Consider the following 19,658-nt stretch of genomic DNA (forward strand, 5'->3'; position numbering starts at 1 on the left):
GACCTGGCTGAAGTCGGACGCTTAACCGACTGCGCCACCCAGGCGCCCCTACAAGGGCTTTTAAAAGTGAAGGTGGGAATCCACAGGGAGGAGGTCAGAGGATGTGACTGGGGGGCTCTGAAGATGGAGGAAGGGATTACAAGCCAAAGAACACGGGTGGGATCTAGAAGCTGGGAAAGGCCAGGTAACAGATCCTCCCCTCGAACCTCCAGAAGGAATGCAGTCCTGCCACACCTGGATTTTAGCTCCGTGAGACCCACAGAGACTTCTGGCTGACAGAAATGCAAGATAATAAAGCTGTGTTGTTTAAACTATCAAGTTAGTGGTTATTTGTCAGGGAAGCAACAGAAAACTAACACACCAGCTATATCCCTAGGTTTGCTGTTTTGTCAGAGTAAAAGTTGTTACCTGAGCTAAAATTATTCTGAACTTTCTCAAGGAAGCCCTGCCTTTTGGTGACAGCTGGCTCCGGGCTGTCCCCTAAATGTAAAGCAGAGTCTACGGTTTGAAAAGGGATAGAGAAAATCGTACTGGATGAACTAAGTCTCTTTCTCCTCTTGTAAGTGCTTACGAGGGGGATTAGCGAAGCGGTATAAAGTGAGTGCTGATGGCAGGATACTGTTCTGCAAGAACTTTTTTTGGTCCTATTTTACTAATGTTGAAGGACAGGGGATTTACCGTTTTCTAAGAGACTAAGGGTAAAAATTCTACAAAGAATATAACGCAATTTACACTTTGCCTTCAAATTCAATTTAGTAGGTTAAGCCCTGAGTAGAAAGAGGCAATAATAGTTGATCATAACATGTAATGCCAAAGGAAATCGTTCAGGCAAGGTCCCAGGACTGAACTGTGGACTGAGGGTGTGCTAGAAACTTGAGAAGGACACAGAAGAATATATGGGGTCCGATGGACAAAGGGGAAGAGAAGTCTGTAAAACCAGGAACTGAGGTCAGATGAGAGAAGACTGTCACCACCAATGCTCTGCCACCAGAGCCAGGAGGCCAAGTCGGCAGGCAGCCAGGCCCTTGGCTGTTGTGAGCAGTTTGGTTTCCAATCTAATGAAATGACCCAGGCAGGACTCTGGTCACAAGACATGGCCCCATATCCCACAATCTCTCTATGTTCTGCTGAGTCACAGCAGCTCAAAACAGAGCCCAAGGTTAGAACCATCTCCCCCACTCACCGTCTTGCATGTTACTACTCGACATTTCACTTCTCTGATGCTTCTCATCTTTTCTTCCATTTGTTCTTTTTTCACCAGTGGCTCAAAATAGCGTTCCTGCAGCTCAGCCTCTGCCTGGAATGACAAGGCACACAGAAGACCTTGTACCAAATCCAACACATACTCAAGGCACCAGTTCAGTAATAATAAAAACTGAAAAGCCAAGCTAACCATTATGAGGACATCTGATAAGACCTCAATGAACTGCAAACCAAAAGACAATCAAAAGTAGACACAAGCTCTTAATTTTCCAGAAAACAGTGGGAAAGCATCCATGACTAAGAAACAGAACATGTCAAATGTAAACCAAAAGAGAATCATTTCTAGTGTTCCAATATAGACTCAAGCTATGTAAGGTATTCAGTGCCTCCCCACTTGGCAGCCCAGTCTATTCGATACTATTTTCCGGACCAAGCACTTGGCCGGAGTAATCCCTGGTTGTTTGGACTAACAGGGAGTAGGCAGGAGGGCAGAGAGATATTTACAGCAGAATGTGGTCACAGCTCTGCAGTTGGAGCAGCTACACAGGGCCCAAGGCCTTTGGTGGCCACAGAGGCAAAGACCTCAGCTCTGCAGCCTTCCTGGGCTGGCTCGAGCATCTCTCCGGACCAAGTTTCAGGTCTAGTAGAATGGTGGGATATTTAACTGTCTCGTGAGTCAGTTAGTTTATCAAAAGAGCGGAGTATTCAGAGTATTGACACTAAATAAGGACAGAAACTGTCCCTGTGAGGACACTGTGAAAACTGGTGGGAGTACTTTTTTTTGTTACCCCAGTGATTCCTACTTTTGCTACTTGCAGGGACTAGGGATGCTATACCTGTGGTGTACAACAGTCCCTCTACATCAAGGGATTCTTCTGACTATTCTAGACGGCACCCATGTGGATGAAAAACCCAGTTAGAACTCTCAAACCTAACTGCTTTATAAATAACTCTACAATAGGGGCACCTGGGTGGCTCAGTTGGTTAAGCATCTGACTTTGGCTCAGGTCATGATCTCATGGGTCATGAGTTTGAGCCCCATGTTGGGCACTGTGCTGACAGCTCAGAGCCTGGAGCCTGCTTTGGGTTCTGTCTCCCCCTCTCTCTCTCCCCACTCACACTCTGACTCTCTCTCAAAAATAAACATTAAAAAAATAATTAACAAAAATTGAAGAACACTACAGTATTTGTGCATGGTTCAGATATCCATTGAATATTCCAAGAATACAACTGGACAACTCTTCTGTATATAGAAGAACAACTGTAGTTTGTTATCTTCTAAAGGTTCCTGGGTTATTCATGGCTTAAACACACACAACACACACACACACACACACACACAATCAAAGAAAGAGACCCATGGTATTTAAGTGACCAAAAGACCACACCGAGAGTCTTCATTTCTACTTGTTTCATTTACATTTATCATCCACCCCTCCGACAACTTCTACTTCATTATTTTTCCTGGGATAGTTGTGCCTACACATTTATATAACAAAATACATATATTTTTAATATAACCCCCTCCCCCCCCTTTTCACATTATACGTAGGATATTATACTGATATCCTTGAAGTTTCTAGTTAGGTAATTTATATTATCCAAGAATTTTATTTCAGGATAATAAAGGAGCAATCCAAAATGTGAGGCATTGGAAGCAACTATGCCCAATGGGTTGTTAACTACTGATTTACAGTATTTGGAAAGCCAATGGAAAAATATTTGAATGGAAAAAAATCCCTTCCCATAAGGCAAGGCAGGAAATAATAGCGGTGAACCGCCTAAATGTTACTTCAAAGTCATTAACTACAAGACAACATTTTTATAATACTGAGGCCCATTAAAACAATGTTACATGATATTCTTCAATTCAAGGACAAAGGCAAAGCTAAATTCTATCAGAAATATTCCTGCTCTTTGAAGTCAACTCAGACATATAACTACGTCTCGGGTGAGTCCCACAATAAAAAGCCTCAAGTCTGAAGGTCGTCTGTGTCATCTTTGACCTTTTGGGCTCTTACCTCTCTTAGAACCCCTGTGTGCTTCGACTTCGCTTTTAGAATTTTCTGAAATTCATCAGATTCCAGGTAGGCAAGTTGTTCTCTTCTTTTTTTCCTGGCAGGCTCCAACTCATCTTCAGCTAGAGCAGAAAGGAAAAACGATGGTCATTACAGAGGAATTTCAGGAAGCCAGTGAACCTCATGGACTCAGCTACCCCTGTCCTCTCCCTCTCTGCATAACAGGCCCTTCAAACCTAATTTACCCCACTAGGTACCAACAGAGGGAAACTCTTAAGGAGTGAGGCTGAAAAGGAGAGCCTAGAATATGAGGTATGGCAGATTTGACCACTGAATTAGAATCTCTTTTCCACCTTAAAATAGGAGCTCTGATGACAGGAAACATCAACAAAAATCCTTTTGACAAATTGATGGTAAAATGTCACTGCCAACTTCAGAGTTTTAAAAATAAAAACAGGGCAATTTGCTAAGAAATTATGCTCCTTTCAAAGCAAATCTTTATACTAATATATCTGTGCAAAGATCCAGTGAGAAACCTTTTTCCAAGCTCTTAGATTGTGCCTAATTTCATTTCAATTTAATGCGATTATAGAAAACGGTCAGTTCCAGTTGTCAAAATTCTATCTAGGTGTTGTAGAGAGGTAAATTTAAGTAAAACAATGACTTTTGATATCAGGGATGATAGTTATAGTTTAGAACATCTCCTTACAGATGGCTTCATTCCCACTGTTAACTCTGAAATCCACCGTACCTTGAGGAGAAAATGTGTTGTTCTTTTCTACACGTTCCTTCACTTCCAGGACATCCTGGGGGTCCTTCTGCTTCTTTTTAATGCCGTTTGGATCTGTTTTTGTAAGAAGCTGACCTTTTGCCCTTAATTTGGTTATAGCAGCTAACTAGAAGAAAAGAGGAGATAAAAATCTTAAAGATGAGACGGGTATCTGTGATCCTAAATCCTTTTTCTAGTTATTAGCCAGTGAATTCTGTTCTCACATACAAATTGGCAAAATAGATCTTCTCTTTGCTTAGCATTATTAACCCGATTATTAAAATTTTAAAGCATGGAGACAGGTCTATGAGCTAATAAATAAAGTTTCAGTTTATTTAAATATCAATAGTTTCATATCAGCTACACTGTGGGCTTCAAAACCCATAGAGGAATCACATAAACATTTTGGAAGTTTGTTTTAGAATCAGACGGAATGAGGGGCGCCTGTGTGGCTCAGTCGGTTAAGCATCCAAGTCTTGATTTCAGTTCAGGTTACGATCTAAAGGTTCATGGGATCAGGTCCCATGTCGGGCTCTGCACTGATAGTGCGGAGCCTGCTTGGGATTCTCTCTCCCGCTCTCTCCCTGCCCCTCCCCTGTTCACGCTTTCTCTCAAAATAAATAACAAAAAAAGAATCAGAATTAGGATAGAATTTTAGCTCTGCCACTTACTAGTTTGTAACCTTATGCAAATTAACGTCTCAGCCTTTATAACATGGAGATGTTTTCCTAGGCTGTGTGGATAGAATGAGAGAATGCATGCAAAGCATGAACCTATACACAGAACATGGCATGTGTGTGTCGATCACAGGTACATGCGCAATTATTATCATTATTCTTACTGCAGATACAGCTTTGGCTTATAACTAGCTTTTGCCCTTCATGTGGTATAGCTACTAACTAGAACAAAGAGAAGACAGGCTCAAGTTGGGGCTCAGAGTGACTCAGGAAGTGGAGAGGTGGGGTTCTGAGCACTCTCGACTCCTACGTCGATCAGAGTGACTTAGCTCTTGCGTAAGAGTTCTTTTAAAGAAGGATTCTTCAAACCACCATTTTACAGTCTTGCCTCAGTAATTCCTAGTTTGTCTCTCTCAGGCCAGTGTTTACGCAATGTCTTTTAGCCGTGTAAGGAACAGCGCTGAGAACAGGTTAACATTAAATTAATGGCATTATGTTGATACCATCATCACTTAAAATTCCTTTGACTCTGATTATCATGATCAATAAAAAGCTATTACTGTCTTTCCTGGTCATAGATGTATAAAGTCTGCAACTCCAGTCATGTCCTACAGAATGCAAATTCAAATGGTGAAAAAAGATGTCACTTACCTTTTTGGCTTCTGCTAAAGCACTCAGTTTTGGTCTTGGTGGCGGGGACTCATCAAAAAATAGAACATCATCTCCTTCTGAGATGCCTCGCCCAAGCTTGGGCATCGGTGTGGCTGGTGTTCCTTCCAGGCTGGGGAACTCAGCCCCCATTTGTGGAGACCAAGAAGGGGCCCGTTGAGAAGAGGGTGGCACAGCCAGGCTTTCGACCCCACTTGAGCTTTGGAGAAATCTTTAAAGAAATATGCAGTCACACAATGTGCAGACTGGCAGACCGCAGGCAGGGGAGCAGCTGGTAAGTAGCTGTTTGTAAAATAACTCCCCTCCTTGGTCAGTAATTCAGATTAGCACACAGGAAGAAAAACGTTGGCTTTACTAACTCTGGTTTAATTGATTTCTCATAGAATACGATCACTGTTTTACCAATTTAGAACTGATTACTATTTTTGCCAACGAGCTTTCTAGCAAGTGCCTCTACAGAACGCAGCCTTGCAGGTGAGATGTGGGCCACCCAGGCGCCCCAACGGTAATACCTTTAAAAGGACAGCACTCCCTATTTCACACAAGGCCATGACTCCCATGTATCTATTTAGCTCATGTGTATGTAGCTACATGACGCACGCATCTAAAGATATTCCATCAGCAGCTCAAACTCACCTGCCTGAGGCCAAATGATTGCTCAGATTTTTCCAAAGAATTTCCTCTGGACTTTCCTGTTCATTAAACCACTGCCTTTCAGTGGCCCAGATTTGGGACAGCGTAATGGTTCAAACCAGAGCAGAACAGGTGTGAGTCCAAACCTGGCTCCATCAACCACCTGCTCTCTGGCGCTCAGTTGTATCACCCACAAAATGAGCATAAGAGCACCTCACAGATCATGGTAAGGGCTGCGTGAGGCACTGTATTTATGCAGGACACAGCATGGCGCTCCATACCCACTGAGCATCTGTGAACCTCGCTCTTATCACTGTTCTGAGAACCTGAGTTCAAGATCCTTTGACGTGTTCACCTTCTGTACCCATTTCTACTTGCTTTTGCCTCTAAAAGGACACCACTTCCCCTGCCTCATTTTCATCATTTACCTGAACAACTGCAAAATTTACTCACTGGCTTTGCCTGTACTTACGACACTAATTGTGGCAAAACTAAAGAATGAGAGGGAACACGTCGCCCTGCACAAAACCCTCTGCAAGTGTTTCTTTCTCTTCTTCTTGGGATGGTAATTACTATAACCTGTGCCACCTGGTCTCAGATTCTCTGCATGAGTCAGAAATCTAGAACTTAAAATGTTTTCTTCTTAGGTTAGGTTAAAATTGTTTTTAAACTTTCAAACTTAAAAAAAGGTAGCTAACCATCCAAAACCTGAAGGCACACGTTGGAAATCTATTAAGACACTCTGAGAATCCCTGAGATGAGTTATCTAAACAGAGTATTAAACCTATCCTTCTTACCGTTTCTGTATTTCTTCTGATCTCTTTTTCCTCATCTCCAGCATGTGCTGTTTCTGCTGCTTCAAGAGGGCTGATGCCGAGACAGACTGGAAAGCGGGTTTCAGGCTCCCCGTCAGCCCTAAAACACAAGCCATAGGCTGAGGCGCTCCGAGGGGCCGTGGGGATGCAGTGTGGGCACCAGAGAGGGGAAGGCTGACTCTACCTGATGACCTGGCTTTGGCTAAATGTTGTTTCAAGTTTCTGGCTCCAAATGTAGGCAAGTCCATCAGTTCCCTGAATTCCTCAGAGCAAGACAAGCTTTTCTGATGTATTCCTGGAATATACAAACATCAGCTTTAGAGGACTCTAGTTCAGACAGTTTGAGGTCAAGTGATGTCACTTTCTTTGTCCTTATTTTTACAGTAGGCTCCACGCTCAACGTGGGGCTTGAACTCACAACCCTGAGGTCAAGAGTGCTGTGCTCTACTGAATGAGCCAGCCGGGTGCCCCTCGTGATATCGCTTTTTAAGCTCCAGATTCACAACTCAGTTGTTTGTAAATGAAGTAGGTGGAAGGCCAAAAGAAAAAAGAATCCTTAGTCTCTAATATGAGACTAGTAGGACTTTGAGGACAGAACAGATACATCTTATTTCTAGTGATGATTAGAACACCGGTGTCTGTGGGCTCATTTCATACATAACATCTGGCACGTGCACGATGGGTATGGTCTGTGCTGGGCCCTCACCACTGTTAGGAACAAAGCCCCAAGTGAGAAGGGCAGAGGTGCCATTCTTTGACTTAGACTTGTTTTAATGAAAAGGTAACTGATGGGTTTGAGCGGGAACCGGATACTACAGATTCTAATGCTGGACATTAGGAGTTAGACCAGACACATCAAGAAAATTTACAAAGCATACCAAGCAAAGACTCAGCCACGATAATATGCTGCTTTTTTTTTAAGATGCTACCAGCCAAGCCTGATTCCTTTGGCTTAGGCCACATCACTCAGTACAGTGATGAGGGAATATTTTTAACTTAGGGTATGGGCCAAGACCATTTTCAATCCTAAAGACGAGATATTTAAACTGCAGAAAGAAATACAGCATCGAGAAAGCAAGTTACCAAGCTTTTGTTGGGCTTCCTGAATGATCAAGTCTGTCCCCTTGACGACCATATTAGTCAGAGTGGTTTGAATCTTCTTTTTAGGAGCAACAGCAGCTGCACTGAAATGACAAGGGTCACCCCCAAAAGGTAAGTCATGACACTTCAATGTTTTGATGAGGTAAGGGCACAGCTGTGTTCATTTATTACAAGCTGCCGGAAGTTTGTCACAGAACTAAGGCAACTTTCCTAATACTGTGGTCCTACAGTGCAGCAGGTGAATGCATTACATCAGGCAATCTGCAACTCTGGGTGAGGTCTTTCTGGACAAGCAACATGGCAAAAGAAATAAACAATACGCCAATACTTTCATCAAGCAGTCTGGGAATTAATCTTAAAATGATTGAGGACTATGCAAAAACTCAGGATCTTAGCGGGATAAAATATTGTTTGTAATGTTAAAAGTTGGAAACTCCATTAATGTTTATCCACAGGGAACCGTGTTGTCAGAGAGTCACCTAAAAGCATACTAAGTAGCCACTAAAAATAATGCTGTAAGTGTATATTTGATAAGGAAAGGGTTAATTGTTTTATGTAGGGAAAAAAGTTACTAAGTATAGGTCCATTTTGATCTCATTTTATATTACTAGAAATTACTAGAAATTTATACATATGGGGCTCCTTTGGGCTGTGCTGTATGCACACATTTTTTATAACACAGCGGTATTGCTTTTTGCAGTTTGGAAAAATACAGAAATTATTTTAAATCTTAAAAACGTGCTTGATGTGATAAGCTAGGCAGGACGTGAGAGTCCTCTTGCCCAATTTCCATTAGACTGGGAAGAAAATCTGTTTTGTTCTTGGACCAACGGTAGCTCCCTTGTGCCAGGTCCCCACCTGTCCTCATACGTGCTTCCTACAATACTGTGACAGTGCCATTGATCACCTAGTTTAGGGACTCTATGGAGGGCCTGTGCTCCCCAGAAGGGAGGCTGTGGATGTTTGCCTTGGCAGCACTCCACTCCTAAGGCTTGACTGCTACTGATTCACGGAGTTAAATGTGGATTCCAAGAGGTTTACGAGCTCACGGTAAAAGTCATGAGGGAAATGACTTAAAGGAGGCCAACACTATGATTAACATAGTTCCAGCAGCCATACAATCGCCCCTGACAAAGTTGCACTATGACATCAGAAGCCAAAGGAGAAGCGTGGGCTCCGAGGTAAAGACCATCATGACACGACTAATTTCTTGCCCCGTGTTCTCCTCTCTACCTGGGCATAAAGGAGGTCCTCGTCTACCCTGTTCCGGGCAGTGAGCTATGAAAGATAAAGGCTGTCCAAGTCTCCCAGGACTATTACAGAACAGGACAACCACTGGGATTCTTCTAAGGAGACAAGCAAGATCCCTGTCGCAAAAGACGCCCTGGAGAATGTCTTACATGGAGGCTGCGTACGATGCAGAAGAAACTCCTCCGTAGTAAAAACCATCCTGACACAGCCGTTCTCTCAGGCCGGTGCCTTTGCGGGCAAACTTCTTTGGAATTCGTCCTCCGGAGAAGGTTGACTGCAGGTCAGCTCGCCTGGCGCTGAGCTTCTTGTACTGGGTCTGGATGTGGTACTGACAGTACTCACAGTCGTTCTGCAAAGGGCAGAGCAGCGGCATCAGGATTAGGGACACACATGGGGGGGACAGCATCAATAAACACTGGTCCTTTTGCTCAGCTTCGAGGGGCATTACTCTTTTTTTTTTGAAGTCTGTTTATGTATTTTGAGAGACAGAAAGAACACAAGTGGAGGAGGGGCAGAGAGAGAACCCCAAACAGGCTCTGCGCTGCCAGCGCAGAGCCCAATGCGGGGCTTGAACTCATGAAACCAGGAAATCATGACCTGAGCCGAAACCAAGAGTCAGACACTTAACCGACTGAGTGCCCCCCACAGGCACCTTTGTGGGGCACTATTCTAGGTGCAGAATCCCCCCTTTGACCTCCAAGCCCATTCCTAAAGGGGAGGTATACACAGACTTACTGGAATTACACTTAAAAGCTCTAGTCACATGAAAGAAAAAGTGATACTGTTCACCCCATATGCCCTCTTTCTAAAATGGAAGGAACATTAGCTTCTAGAATGAACCTCAAGAACATTATGCTAAGTGAAAGAAGTCAGACACAAGAAGCCATATTACCAGTAGATGGAGGTGAGGGGGTAGGGAAGAGGTTCCTTAATGAGTATGGGGTGTTTCTGTGGGGAATGAAAAGGTTCTGAAACTAGAGAGCGGCTGGTTGCACAAGAGTAAACATGATGGGTATCACCAAAGTGTACATTGTAAAATGGTTAACTGCAGATTGCGTGAATTCTACCTCAATATGCACTGATACAAGAATACACCAACATCAGCATCGAGTGAAATTTTTCTATGCCTCTGGCTGCCTCTTGGACTAATGCTACTCCTTCAACGAAGGAAAAAAAAGGAAAGCAATGTGCTAACGTTCTACAGGGTGAGTCCTTAGGTGTGGGGACAGTGGGGTTTTAATGATTGTGTTCCTATGTGGAGATCTGTAAGACACTTCACTCTGAGACCTCTTTTTCCAACTCCTTACCTCCTGCTATTCCCTGCTCAGCAGGTGATCTGTTAGGCAGGAATGAGGCAACTAACGGAGATGAAACTTGGCATTTAGTCCTTTCAGAGAGCTCTAAGTAGCCCCAATTCACCCCCACGGGATGGCTGTCATCAGAGACCAATAAAGACAGGTGCTGATTGGGACGTGGAGAAAATGCAGCCCTCCTCTCTGCTGGTGAGAATGTAAAAGCCACCTTGGAAACCAGTCTGGCAGTTCCTCAAAAGCCGAAACACAGGGGTTACCATTCGACGCAGAAATTCCAGGTATATACCCAAGGAAACTGAAAACATACACCTGCACAGTAACTGCTACATGAATGCTTATAGCTGCAGTATTCCTAACACGCCCCACTGAATGATGAATAAACAAAACTGATATATCCACACGATGCAGTATTATCCAACCACAAAAAGAGAATGAGGCAGTGACACCTGCTACAACATGAATGAATCCTGGAAACATGATGCTAAGTAAAAGAAGCTAGACACAAAAGGCATATTGTATAATTCTATTAGTAAAATGTCCAGAAGAGGCAAATCCAGAGAGACAAAGTAGAGTAGTGCTTACCAGGGACTGAGGGAAGAGGGTAATGGGGACTGACTGCTAATTAGTATGGTTTTGTTTTTTTTTTTTCTGGGAGGGGGAACAGTACCGAAAATGTTCTGAAATCACATAGTGCTGATGGTTGCACAACTCAGTATTACAACTACTCAACTGTCCACTTTGAAAGGGTGAATTGCATGGTATGTGAATTATATCTCAAATTATCATAGTTACTATTTTTTTAAAAGCTCTAAAAAAATACAGGGTGCCTGGAGGGCTCAGTTGGTTAGGCATCCAACTCTTGATTTCAGCTCAGGTCATGAGATCAAGCCCCGTGTTGGGCTCCATGCTTGGGACTCTCTCTCTTGCCCCTCTCCCCTGCTTGCACACACGTTCTTTCTCAAAATAAACAAACATGGGGCGCCTGGGTGGCTCAGTCGGTCAAGCATCTGACTTCGGCTCATGTCATCTCGCAATTCATGGGTTCAGGCCCCACATCGGGCTCTGTGCTGACAGCTCGGAGCGTGGAGCCTGCTTCAGATTCTGTGTCTCTCTTTCTCTCTCTCAAAAATAAATAAACATTAAAAAAATTTTTAAATAAACAAACATTGGGGAAAAATGCTCTAAGAAAATAAATGTTGGAGTTAACAGACTAAAATAAGGTTTTTAGTGTATTTTATCATAGTGTTTGATCTCTGGCACTACTCAGAATTGAGGGCAACTACAATTCCGCCTTCCTCATACCTCCTAGTCAGTTGGCAATAAAAGAGCACTTTCCTTCCTAACAGTTCAATCCTTCCCGCATCCTTAGTTTTTTCAACTGGCAGTTATTAGGCACACACTGAATTGTCTTACTTTGGTGCTTCCTGTTACGTAGGAAACTCAGTTCCAAGTTGGTCGTTACTGCTACGCTATCTACAATCTACTCCTATTAGCTCCTGTCTTTAGCAGAAACCACCCCAACAGAACTGAAACCAACCAAATTAACAGTCTGTGTACACGGCTGTCCATTCTTCTTCTTTGCTTTACAGGTTCCCAGGTCAAGAGCTTCACCCATGATTAAGATCTTCTGAGGATGATCAACAGACAAACACACCTGCAGAGAAGACACAGGCCGGGACTTAAAAGTGGACAAAGGCATGGCCTTTCATCAGCAAGAATGAGTAAGAGGCTGGTTGGTGGCAGTTAGCAAGGCGCTAGCAGTCTATAGGAATTGGAACCAAGGACCCGAAAAAACAGCTGTAGGCATGGGAGGTAGAGAAGACACGTTCAGTTCTCTATGCAGTAGCCATTACCTCCATCTTTGCTGCAGAATCCGGATTTCTTGTGGGCTAGCCAACGCTCAGCCTTAGATGATGGATCCTGTTTATTTTCCCAGCATGCCCTGCACTAGTGATGGTCATGTGACTACGTTCCGTACAAGAGACTGAGGCAGGAGTTCCGGACAAAAGCAGACGGAGTGGGGCTGGTTCGCTTCCTGCCTTCAAAGGTGATGTGAGGGCGAGAACTTCAAAGCCATCCAGGGACCAAGAGGAGAAGGCTGAGAGGCTCACAGACACTGACTGACATCACTACATTGCCTTATTTATTATGTGAGAAAAACAAACCCCACTGTTTACCATTAAAAGAAATGGTAGGGAAGTTTTTGTTACTTGTAGCCAAATACTTCTGAACCAACAGATGAAGATTTGTTGCCATTCTCTGGTGAAAGGAAAGAAGTAACTTTGCCTCTCACTCTCTGGTATTATATTAAAGATAATATGTAGTAACAACAAAATGATGCTTCTTGTCGGTCAGGTGGAGAGAAGGTCTGCTCCTGTTCACAGGAGATCTCGGTTTGCTCTCCTGCTGCTTGAGAAGATGACCTCACTGATTCTGAGCTGCAGCTACAGCTGTACTAATGAATGGAGCCAAGTCCCCTCCCCTATAAAATCCTACCCTCTTGATGCAGCCACTGAAATCTATGGGAGAGATCTAAGGAGATCTGAACATAATAATTCAAAAACACTCCAGGAATCTTGAAACTAATGTGGAAAGATAAGATTTAAATTATGAAACACTTAAGAGTAGGTAGAAATTCAGAATATTGGTGGGTAAAGAACAAAAAACCAGATGAGTGGAACATAAAAGTATGACTCAATATGCAGGAGTGGACCAGTCACAAAATGTTTCTCCTAAAACTTGGCTAAGCTGCAAAGACCAAAAAAAAAAACAAAAACAAAACAACAAAGAAAGAAAACCATGGAAACAGATTTTTACCTCCTCAGAACCATCCCTGGGCTTCATGGGGTTCGCGTTGAGCAACCCTATGACAGTACCCTGTTCAGTCTTCCAGAGTTGTTTGTGAACTTCTCCAAACAAGAACAACGACACGTACCGCGTCAGGTCACGGAGATCATTCAGTCGCCAGATACTAAATGTTTTCCCCTGGAACAAATATTTATTCTTATTTTTACCAAAAAATTTTTTGAAAAATTTTAACGTTCTATTTATTTTTGAGAGACAGAACACGAGTGGGGGGAGGGGCAGAGAGAGAGGGAGACGCAGAATCCGCCAAGTAGGCATCAGGCTCCGAGCTGTCAGCACAGAGCCCGATGCTGGGCTCAAACCCCCGGGGCACGAGATCATGACCTGAGCCGAAGTCGGAAGCTCAACTGACTGAACCATCCAGGCGCCCCTTATTTTTACTAAGTTTTGCACAATGGGCTATACTGTCTCCATGTATAAGTGCTCTATTGTGGAAAAATATATAAATATATCCATCCTGAATATATAATCTTGAGAATGTCTGCTAATTATAAATTAATCCTCTCTCTAGGCTTTAGTATTTATTACCTCTCTTTCATTTTTTTTTTAAATGTTTATTTTCGAGAGAGAGAGATAGAGCATGAGCAGGGGAGGTACAGAGGAAGAGGGAGACACAGAATCTGAAGAAGGCTCCAGAATCTGAGCTATCAGCACAGAGCCTGACACAGGGCTTGAACTCATGAACTGTGAGATCATGACCTGAGTTGATGTCAGATGCTTAACTGACTGAGCCACCCAGGTGCCCCTGCTGTTCTCATTTTAGAAATGAAGGTGAAGTCAGGCAAGCCAATGGCCCATGTGTTAGTGAAGCCTCTAGTTCTCAGGTCTAAGTACTCAATGGGATAGTACCGCCTTTCTAACTACACACACAGTGTGAAAAGGACCACTGGAAGTAGTGGCACTACCATTTAATAACTTACTGATATAAATTTAGAGGATCTTTTATCACTGATGATACTATTAACATTAATAAGGAAGTATCAGCTCTATGCTATTAAAATCTTTGCCTAGTTTAGAAGAAAAACAAAAGCCTCATTTAATGACAACTGGCTATGTTGAATGGTCAAATTTCAAAAGCATTATCATGTATCTGAAGAAATGTAACTCAAAATGCTGACTGTAACAACTTCCACTTTCAGATTTTTTTTTTTAAAACAAAATAATTTCAATACACAATCAAGCTATTTCACAGAGGCAACCCAGAGTGGGTGTGGTTATAGGTTATGGTGAGCCACTGACTGGATTTGAGTGTTCTATTTTCCCATGGATTTGTACAATGCCTTTCAATGTCATCATAGCCACTTATGACACAATTCAGAACCTAATCAAATGAACCAGACGTGTTCACGTTCAACTCGACAGTAATAGGGCTAGAGAAGGACTCACTAATCTGAAAGTCAACTCATTGTCGAGGAGGCCAGGCCTTGTAGAAAAATCCAAGGTTGTCCAAAATCTCAATTAAGGAAAGAAATCAGTAATGACCATGATCATAGTATTTTGAGAGGTGGAAGAGAATTCTGATAGAATCAAAAGCCAGTTCCTTCCTCTAAAAAATAAGCACATGGAAGTCCTCAAAGATTAAAGGTAAACCTAAGTCCACATAGTTAAAGGGAGAATGAGGCTTAGAACCCAGATCTTGTGACTCGCCATGCCACAAGATAATCTTCTTGTTATGCCTCAGTCAACTGCGATTTTAGAACTTGTTAGATTTCTTGTAATATTCACTGTGCTCACAAGGACGGCAATTTCAGAATTTCTGCAGTTGCCCTCTTACTTCCAGTCAGGCTGTCCAGAGAGTCTGTGCTCAGCCTCTGCTCCATAAGCAGGAGGACACCGTCACTGGGGCAACCCACATGTACCACAAAAACAATGACAAGTGAGATGCAGCAAAAACAATACAATGAGAAGGCCAAGGACCCTCTACAACCAGATCTTCTATAAGTAGGGCATTCTCCACATACACCCCTCTCAGACAGCAATCCCAACAAAGGTGAGGCAATCTGGGAACTTATGAGCAGCTATTTCAAAATGAAATACTGATGGGCTTGGGCTAGAAAAATCAAGAACATGAGTCCCCACTGTTAGTTTGTGATTGAGCAGCTAAGAAATCAGTAAGATGCTTACACTATTACAACTCTGTGGAGTGATTTTCTTCAATATAACCCCAAAAGTCACCCAGTCTATTTCTTCCAGCTTCTCACTTGCCATCTTTTCCTTGAGCTGAGAAAGTCTGATCAGTTTTCGGCCAATCATTTTCTTGTTCATCTCTGTGGAGGACACTCGAGGCCGCCTGGGTCAAGACACCAGCAATTATTAGATTATTATTCTAATAAGAGATTCCCTGGCACTGTAGCAGTTTGGTAAGAAGAGATGTTATGGACGGAGATCTTCTCTGAAGTCTCGGCTCTCAGGGAGGTTTAGTTATGTAGTATGGGCAAAGCAAAGATGGTTTGTTTTTTTAAGTAGGCACCATGTGTGACACAGGGCTCCAACTCACGACCCCAAAATCGAGAGTCGCTTGCTCTTCCAACTGAGCCAGCCAGGCGCCCCCAAGGCAAAGATTTTTATGGCAGATCAATAAAAATAAGATAATTCTTAAAGCTAGGTTTGTGCTTCCTTCGATAGAGAAGTGGAGCTTATATAGAAAACAAGAAAGATCATACACTCTTTTTCTTATACATTATAATGTATGTTACAATATTCTTTTAAAAGTGATCTCTGAGTTTAATACAAAATCATAAGTTGAGATTACAAAATAAGATATTTAAATTTCATCAACATTTTCAGAGAACAATAAACCAAGGCTTCGATTAATATATTCTTATTCCTAATGAGACTCCAACAACTGTGTGATCCCCTAAATCTGCAGCCCACTCAGGAGCTCTGGCTGAGTGGTTCTGACTTTGTCTACCCACTTCAATTTACGGGCACAGCGCACTCACACTCACAACATCTTCATCTGTGGGGGATTTCAACCAAGAACCTGTTGCAGTGGACAGGATCATCTCGGTAGGGAGACGTATACCTTGGAAAAAACCTTGCAGCGCCCTCAGTGAGAACCACAGCTTTTACTGTATTCCATCCCACATGTCCCAGGTGTCATTAAAACACTTGAGTACTTTCTTCCGATTTTGGAGAGTATGGAGTCTTTAAATACACATCTACGGTGTGGTGGCACCTACCTGCCTCCCAGCCACCGCTCAGTAACGTGTAATTTAAGATCTTAGCAGTTTTAGTTGAGACTGACAAGGGTTAGGTGTTCTAGGATAGCACCTAGCTACTCAGATGGACTGTACTAAAAGCAATCTGGTGTCAGCGTAAGGATTATTGCCCTGCCCTGGGCTTCGACAGAAGTGTTTGTGGAGCTGCAATGGACTAGTGATGGGGGGCACAGAAGACTTAAAAGTCCAGGCTCTGAACTGAACTGATCCTGGGATTTATTCCTATTTTAACAGAGAATCTTAATCTCCCCACACAACCGAAGCAAAGGACATAAACGTGCCTTGAAAGTTATTAGAAAGAAAAAGAGCACAGGTATTTTTCTTAACACTAATTACAAGATACTACGATCCTGGTTAAACTGTGAACACCTTTATGTATTTAAAAACAGTCTCTATCACTGTTTCTGATTACGTACACTATTATTTATTTGCCCATTTCCTTTTTACAGATGCATTACCTTTTACTCACCATGTAAACATGAAAAAGTCTTCTTTAAATATTTCACATGCCAACTGTACTGTACGTTATGGTTAGTTTTACTGCCAAGTTTTGCCAAGTTCAAGAGCTGTTGGTGTTAAGTGGATCTGCTGTACAAATACATGGTTTGTAGAAGGCTCAGTCCTCGGGAAGGAGGACAAGGCATCTAGTGGGGCATGAGAACAGAGTGAGAGGCCTTTACAGGTACTGACCTGAGTCTCAGGCCCGAGAAGGCTTCCACACAGATCACGGTCTGCGGTTCTCCAGAACTCCTGGGGGTCCCTGCGCTGTGATCTCTGGTCAACCCACTAGGTTTGTTTCCAGGAGTAGTTCGGAGTGGTTGGGAAAGTGTACTTGTCGTCCCTGAAGACGAACTTTTGGGCTCTAAAAAATTAACATAAAAATTAAGTGAAAGGAAAATCACACTAACCCCTACAAAATTTGTTTTTATAGAATTCTTTTTAAATCAATATGCAATAACCAAATTTTGAGAGAACAAAGGAAGCCCACAAGACCATTTCTGTACTACCCTCCAAATCTCTGCAGTGCAGTCTGAAAGAACTTCCTGAGACCATGGAAATGTTTTATACCCATGCTGTCTGGTATGGTGGCCACAAGCCACATGTGGCCATAAGTACTTAAAATTGATTAGTGCTTCTAAAGAAATGAATGTCTAATTTTACTTAAACTAATATAAATGTAAATAGTCACACGTGGCTAGTGGTGGCTATATTACAGTGCAGCTCTGAAACAGAGTTCCTTTGTGCAATGACATTGAGCATTCCCTATACACAGAGCACTGTGGTAGATTGCATAAGGGAGTAAGAGCCCTCCTTCAGGGACCAATGATTAGTGATTTGTGTACAGATCAACTTTCTACCTGAAGAAAATGCGAAGTTAACTCCCTTTTGTTTCTGGTTTCATCTCATTCCATTTGGTTCCATTTCATTTTATTTACAGGGTGGGGCAGGCGGATCTAGGGGGACCAGGGTATTCTACTGACTTGCTTGCATTAAACATCCCTGATGTGGTTACTATTCTTATTTTAGAAGCATTTGATAATGTTCCTGAAGGTCAGAAAACCTGGATATTTTTCCTTAATACAATTTCACTCTCTCTTAAATAAGACTGTGTTGTTTACCCTCAAAAGACTTTGGATCACCGCTCCCAAGCTAGGAAGCAGGGCAACCCAAGAACTTGAGAATCTCTAGAAAGCATGCCCATGCCCCACGCCCTCAAAACTGAACTTTGGACACTGCCTAATGACATAGTAATGTTAAAGATCCTAAAGGGATGGATGCCATTCAGAAGCGGATACAAGGAATACATAATTTTTGTTAAATAAATATGAACGTGCAGGGCTGCTATTCCCTACTACAGAGTCATATGCCACTGCTGTTCTAAAGGGCCTTTTTGAATATACGTGTGAATAGCATGCTGCTTACTCTGAGCTATGTTATCCAGACCATTCTGTCTTAGATCTTCCAAAGAATTATTTTTTTTAATATTTAAATATACTTCTTTGAATTTTATTTTATTTTTTAATTTACATCCATGTTAGTTCACATATAGTGCAACAATGATTTCAGGAGTAGATTCCTTAGTGCCCCTTACCCATTTAGCCCATCCCCCCTCCTAAAACCCCTCTAGTAACCCTGTTTGTTCTCTATACTTAAGAGTCTCTTATGTTTTGTCCCCCTCCCTGTTTTTATATTATTTTTATTGTCCTTCTCTTATGTTCATCTGTTTTGTATCTTAAATTCCTCATGAGTAAAGTCATGTGATATTTGTCTTTCTCTAATTAAATATTTTTTAATGTTTATTTTTTTTTAACTTTTTTTCTTTAATCTTTATTTCTGAGAGAGAGACAGAGTGCAAGCAGGGGAGGGACACAGAGACAGGGAGGCACAGAATCTGAAGCAGGTTCCAGGCTCTGGGCTGTCAGCACAGAGCCCAACGCAGGGCTTGAACTCACAAGCCGTGAGATTATGACCTGAGCCGAAGTTGGATGCCCAACAGACTGAGCCACCCAGGCACCCCTAATGTTTATTTTTAAGAGAGACAGAGAGCGCACATGTGAGCAGGGGAGGGGCAGAGAGAGGGAGACAGAGGATCTAAAGTGGGCTCTGCGCTGACAGCAGAGAGCCTGATGTGAGGCTCGAACTCACAAACCGTGAGATCATGACCTGAGCTGAAGCTGGACGCTTAACTGCCTGAGCCACCCAGGAGCCCCGAGATCTTCCAAAGAATTATTACCATGTGCAAACTGAGGCAGTGCAATAAAATCAATACATAGCACTTATGAATATTTTTTAGTTTAATTCTACGTGCTTATATGTGGGCTGAACTAGAACGGTGTTTGAATATACATCTCTACTCCTGGCGAAGAAGTCTTTTCTAAAGAATGGACCCTCTGCTTTAATACAACTTCACTTCAAATAAAACCTGGCCATTAAAAGGAATCTGTGCCTTGAACTCACAAGCCTGAAGACTCAATCTCTGGATTGCACAAGAACTCAATCCAGTGGTTATACTTGCTACAATTCAACTACAGGACTGTAGAGCTTCAAAAACATTTAATTCGTTGTTTTAGTAAATACCTACTCTGCACCTGAGGGTTTTCTGGGCACTTTAAGATGCAGAGG

At 42.6% G+C, this 19,658-nt stretch overlaps 1 protein-coding gene across 7 annotated transcripts in view; it reads right to left on the minus strand.

Moving 5' to 3' along the window:
• Window positions 1-19,658, minus strand: part of MCM10 (minichromosome maintenance 10 replication initiation factor) — a 108,504-nt gene that overhangs the window by 80,778 nt on the left and 8,068 nt on the right. For all 7 annotated transcript variants that reach the window (XM_053894618.1, XM_053894622.1, XM_053894620.1 and 4 more), the window contains exons 6-17: window positions 17,226-17,397; window positions 15,439-15,604; window positions 13,267-13,434; window positions 11,987-12,103; window positions 9,286-9,485; window positions 7,868-7,968; window positions 6,969-7,079; window positions 6,767-6,884; window positions 5,319-5,547; window positions 3,973-4,117; window positions 3,225-3,337; window positions 1,184-1,297 (exon numbers count right to left, since the gene is read on the minus strand). In XM_053894618.1, the coding sequence (XP_053750593.1) occupies window positions 1,184-1,297; window positions 3,225-3,337; window positions 3,973-4,117; window positions 5,319-5,547; window positions 6,767-6,884; window positions 6,969-7,079; window positions 7,868-7,968; window positions 9,286-9,485; window positions 11,987-12,103; window positions 13,267-13,434; window positions 15,439-15,604; window positions 17,226-17,397 (1,754 nt within the window). The remainder of the gene's footprint in view (window positions 1-1,183; window positions 1,298-3,224; window positions 3,338-3,972; window positions 4,118-5,318; window positions 5,548-6,766; window positions 6,885-6,968; window positions 7,080-7,867; window positions 7,969-9,285; window positions 9,486-11,986; window positions 12,104-13,266; window positions 13,435-15,438; window positions 15,605-17,225; window positions 17,398-19,658) is intronic.

Source organism: Panthera pardus, unplaced genomic scaffold (genome assembly GCF_024362965.1).
Source record: "Panthera pardus isolate Hobbes unplaced genomic scaffold, ASM2436296v1 HiC_scaffold_6, whole genome shotgun sequence".
NCBI classification, from domain to species: domain Eukaryota; kingdom Metazoa; phylum Chordata; class Mammalia; order Carnivora; family Felidae; genus Panthera; species Panthera pardus.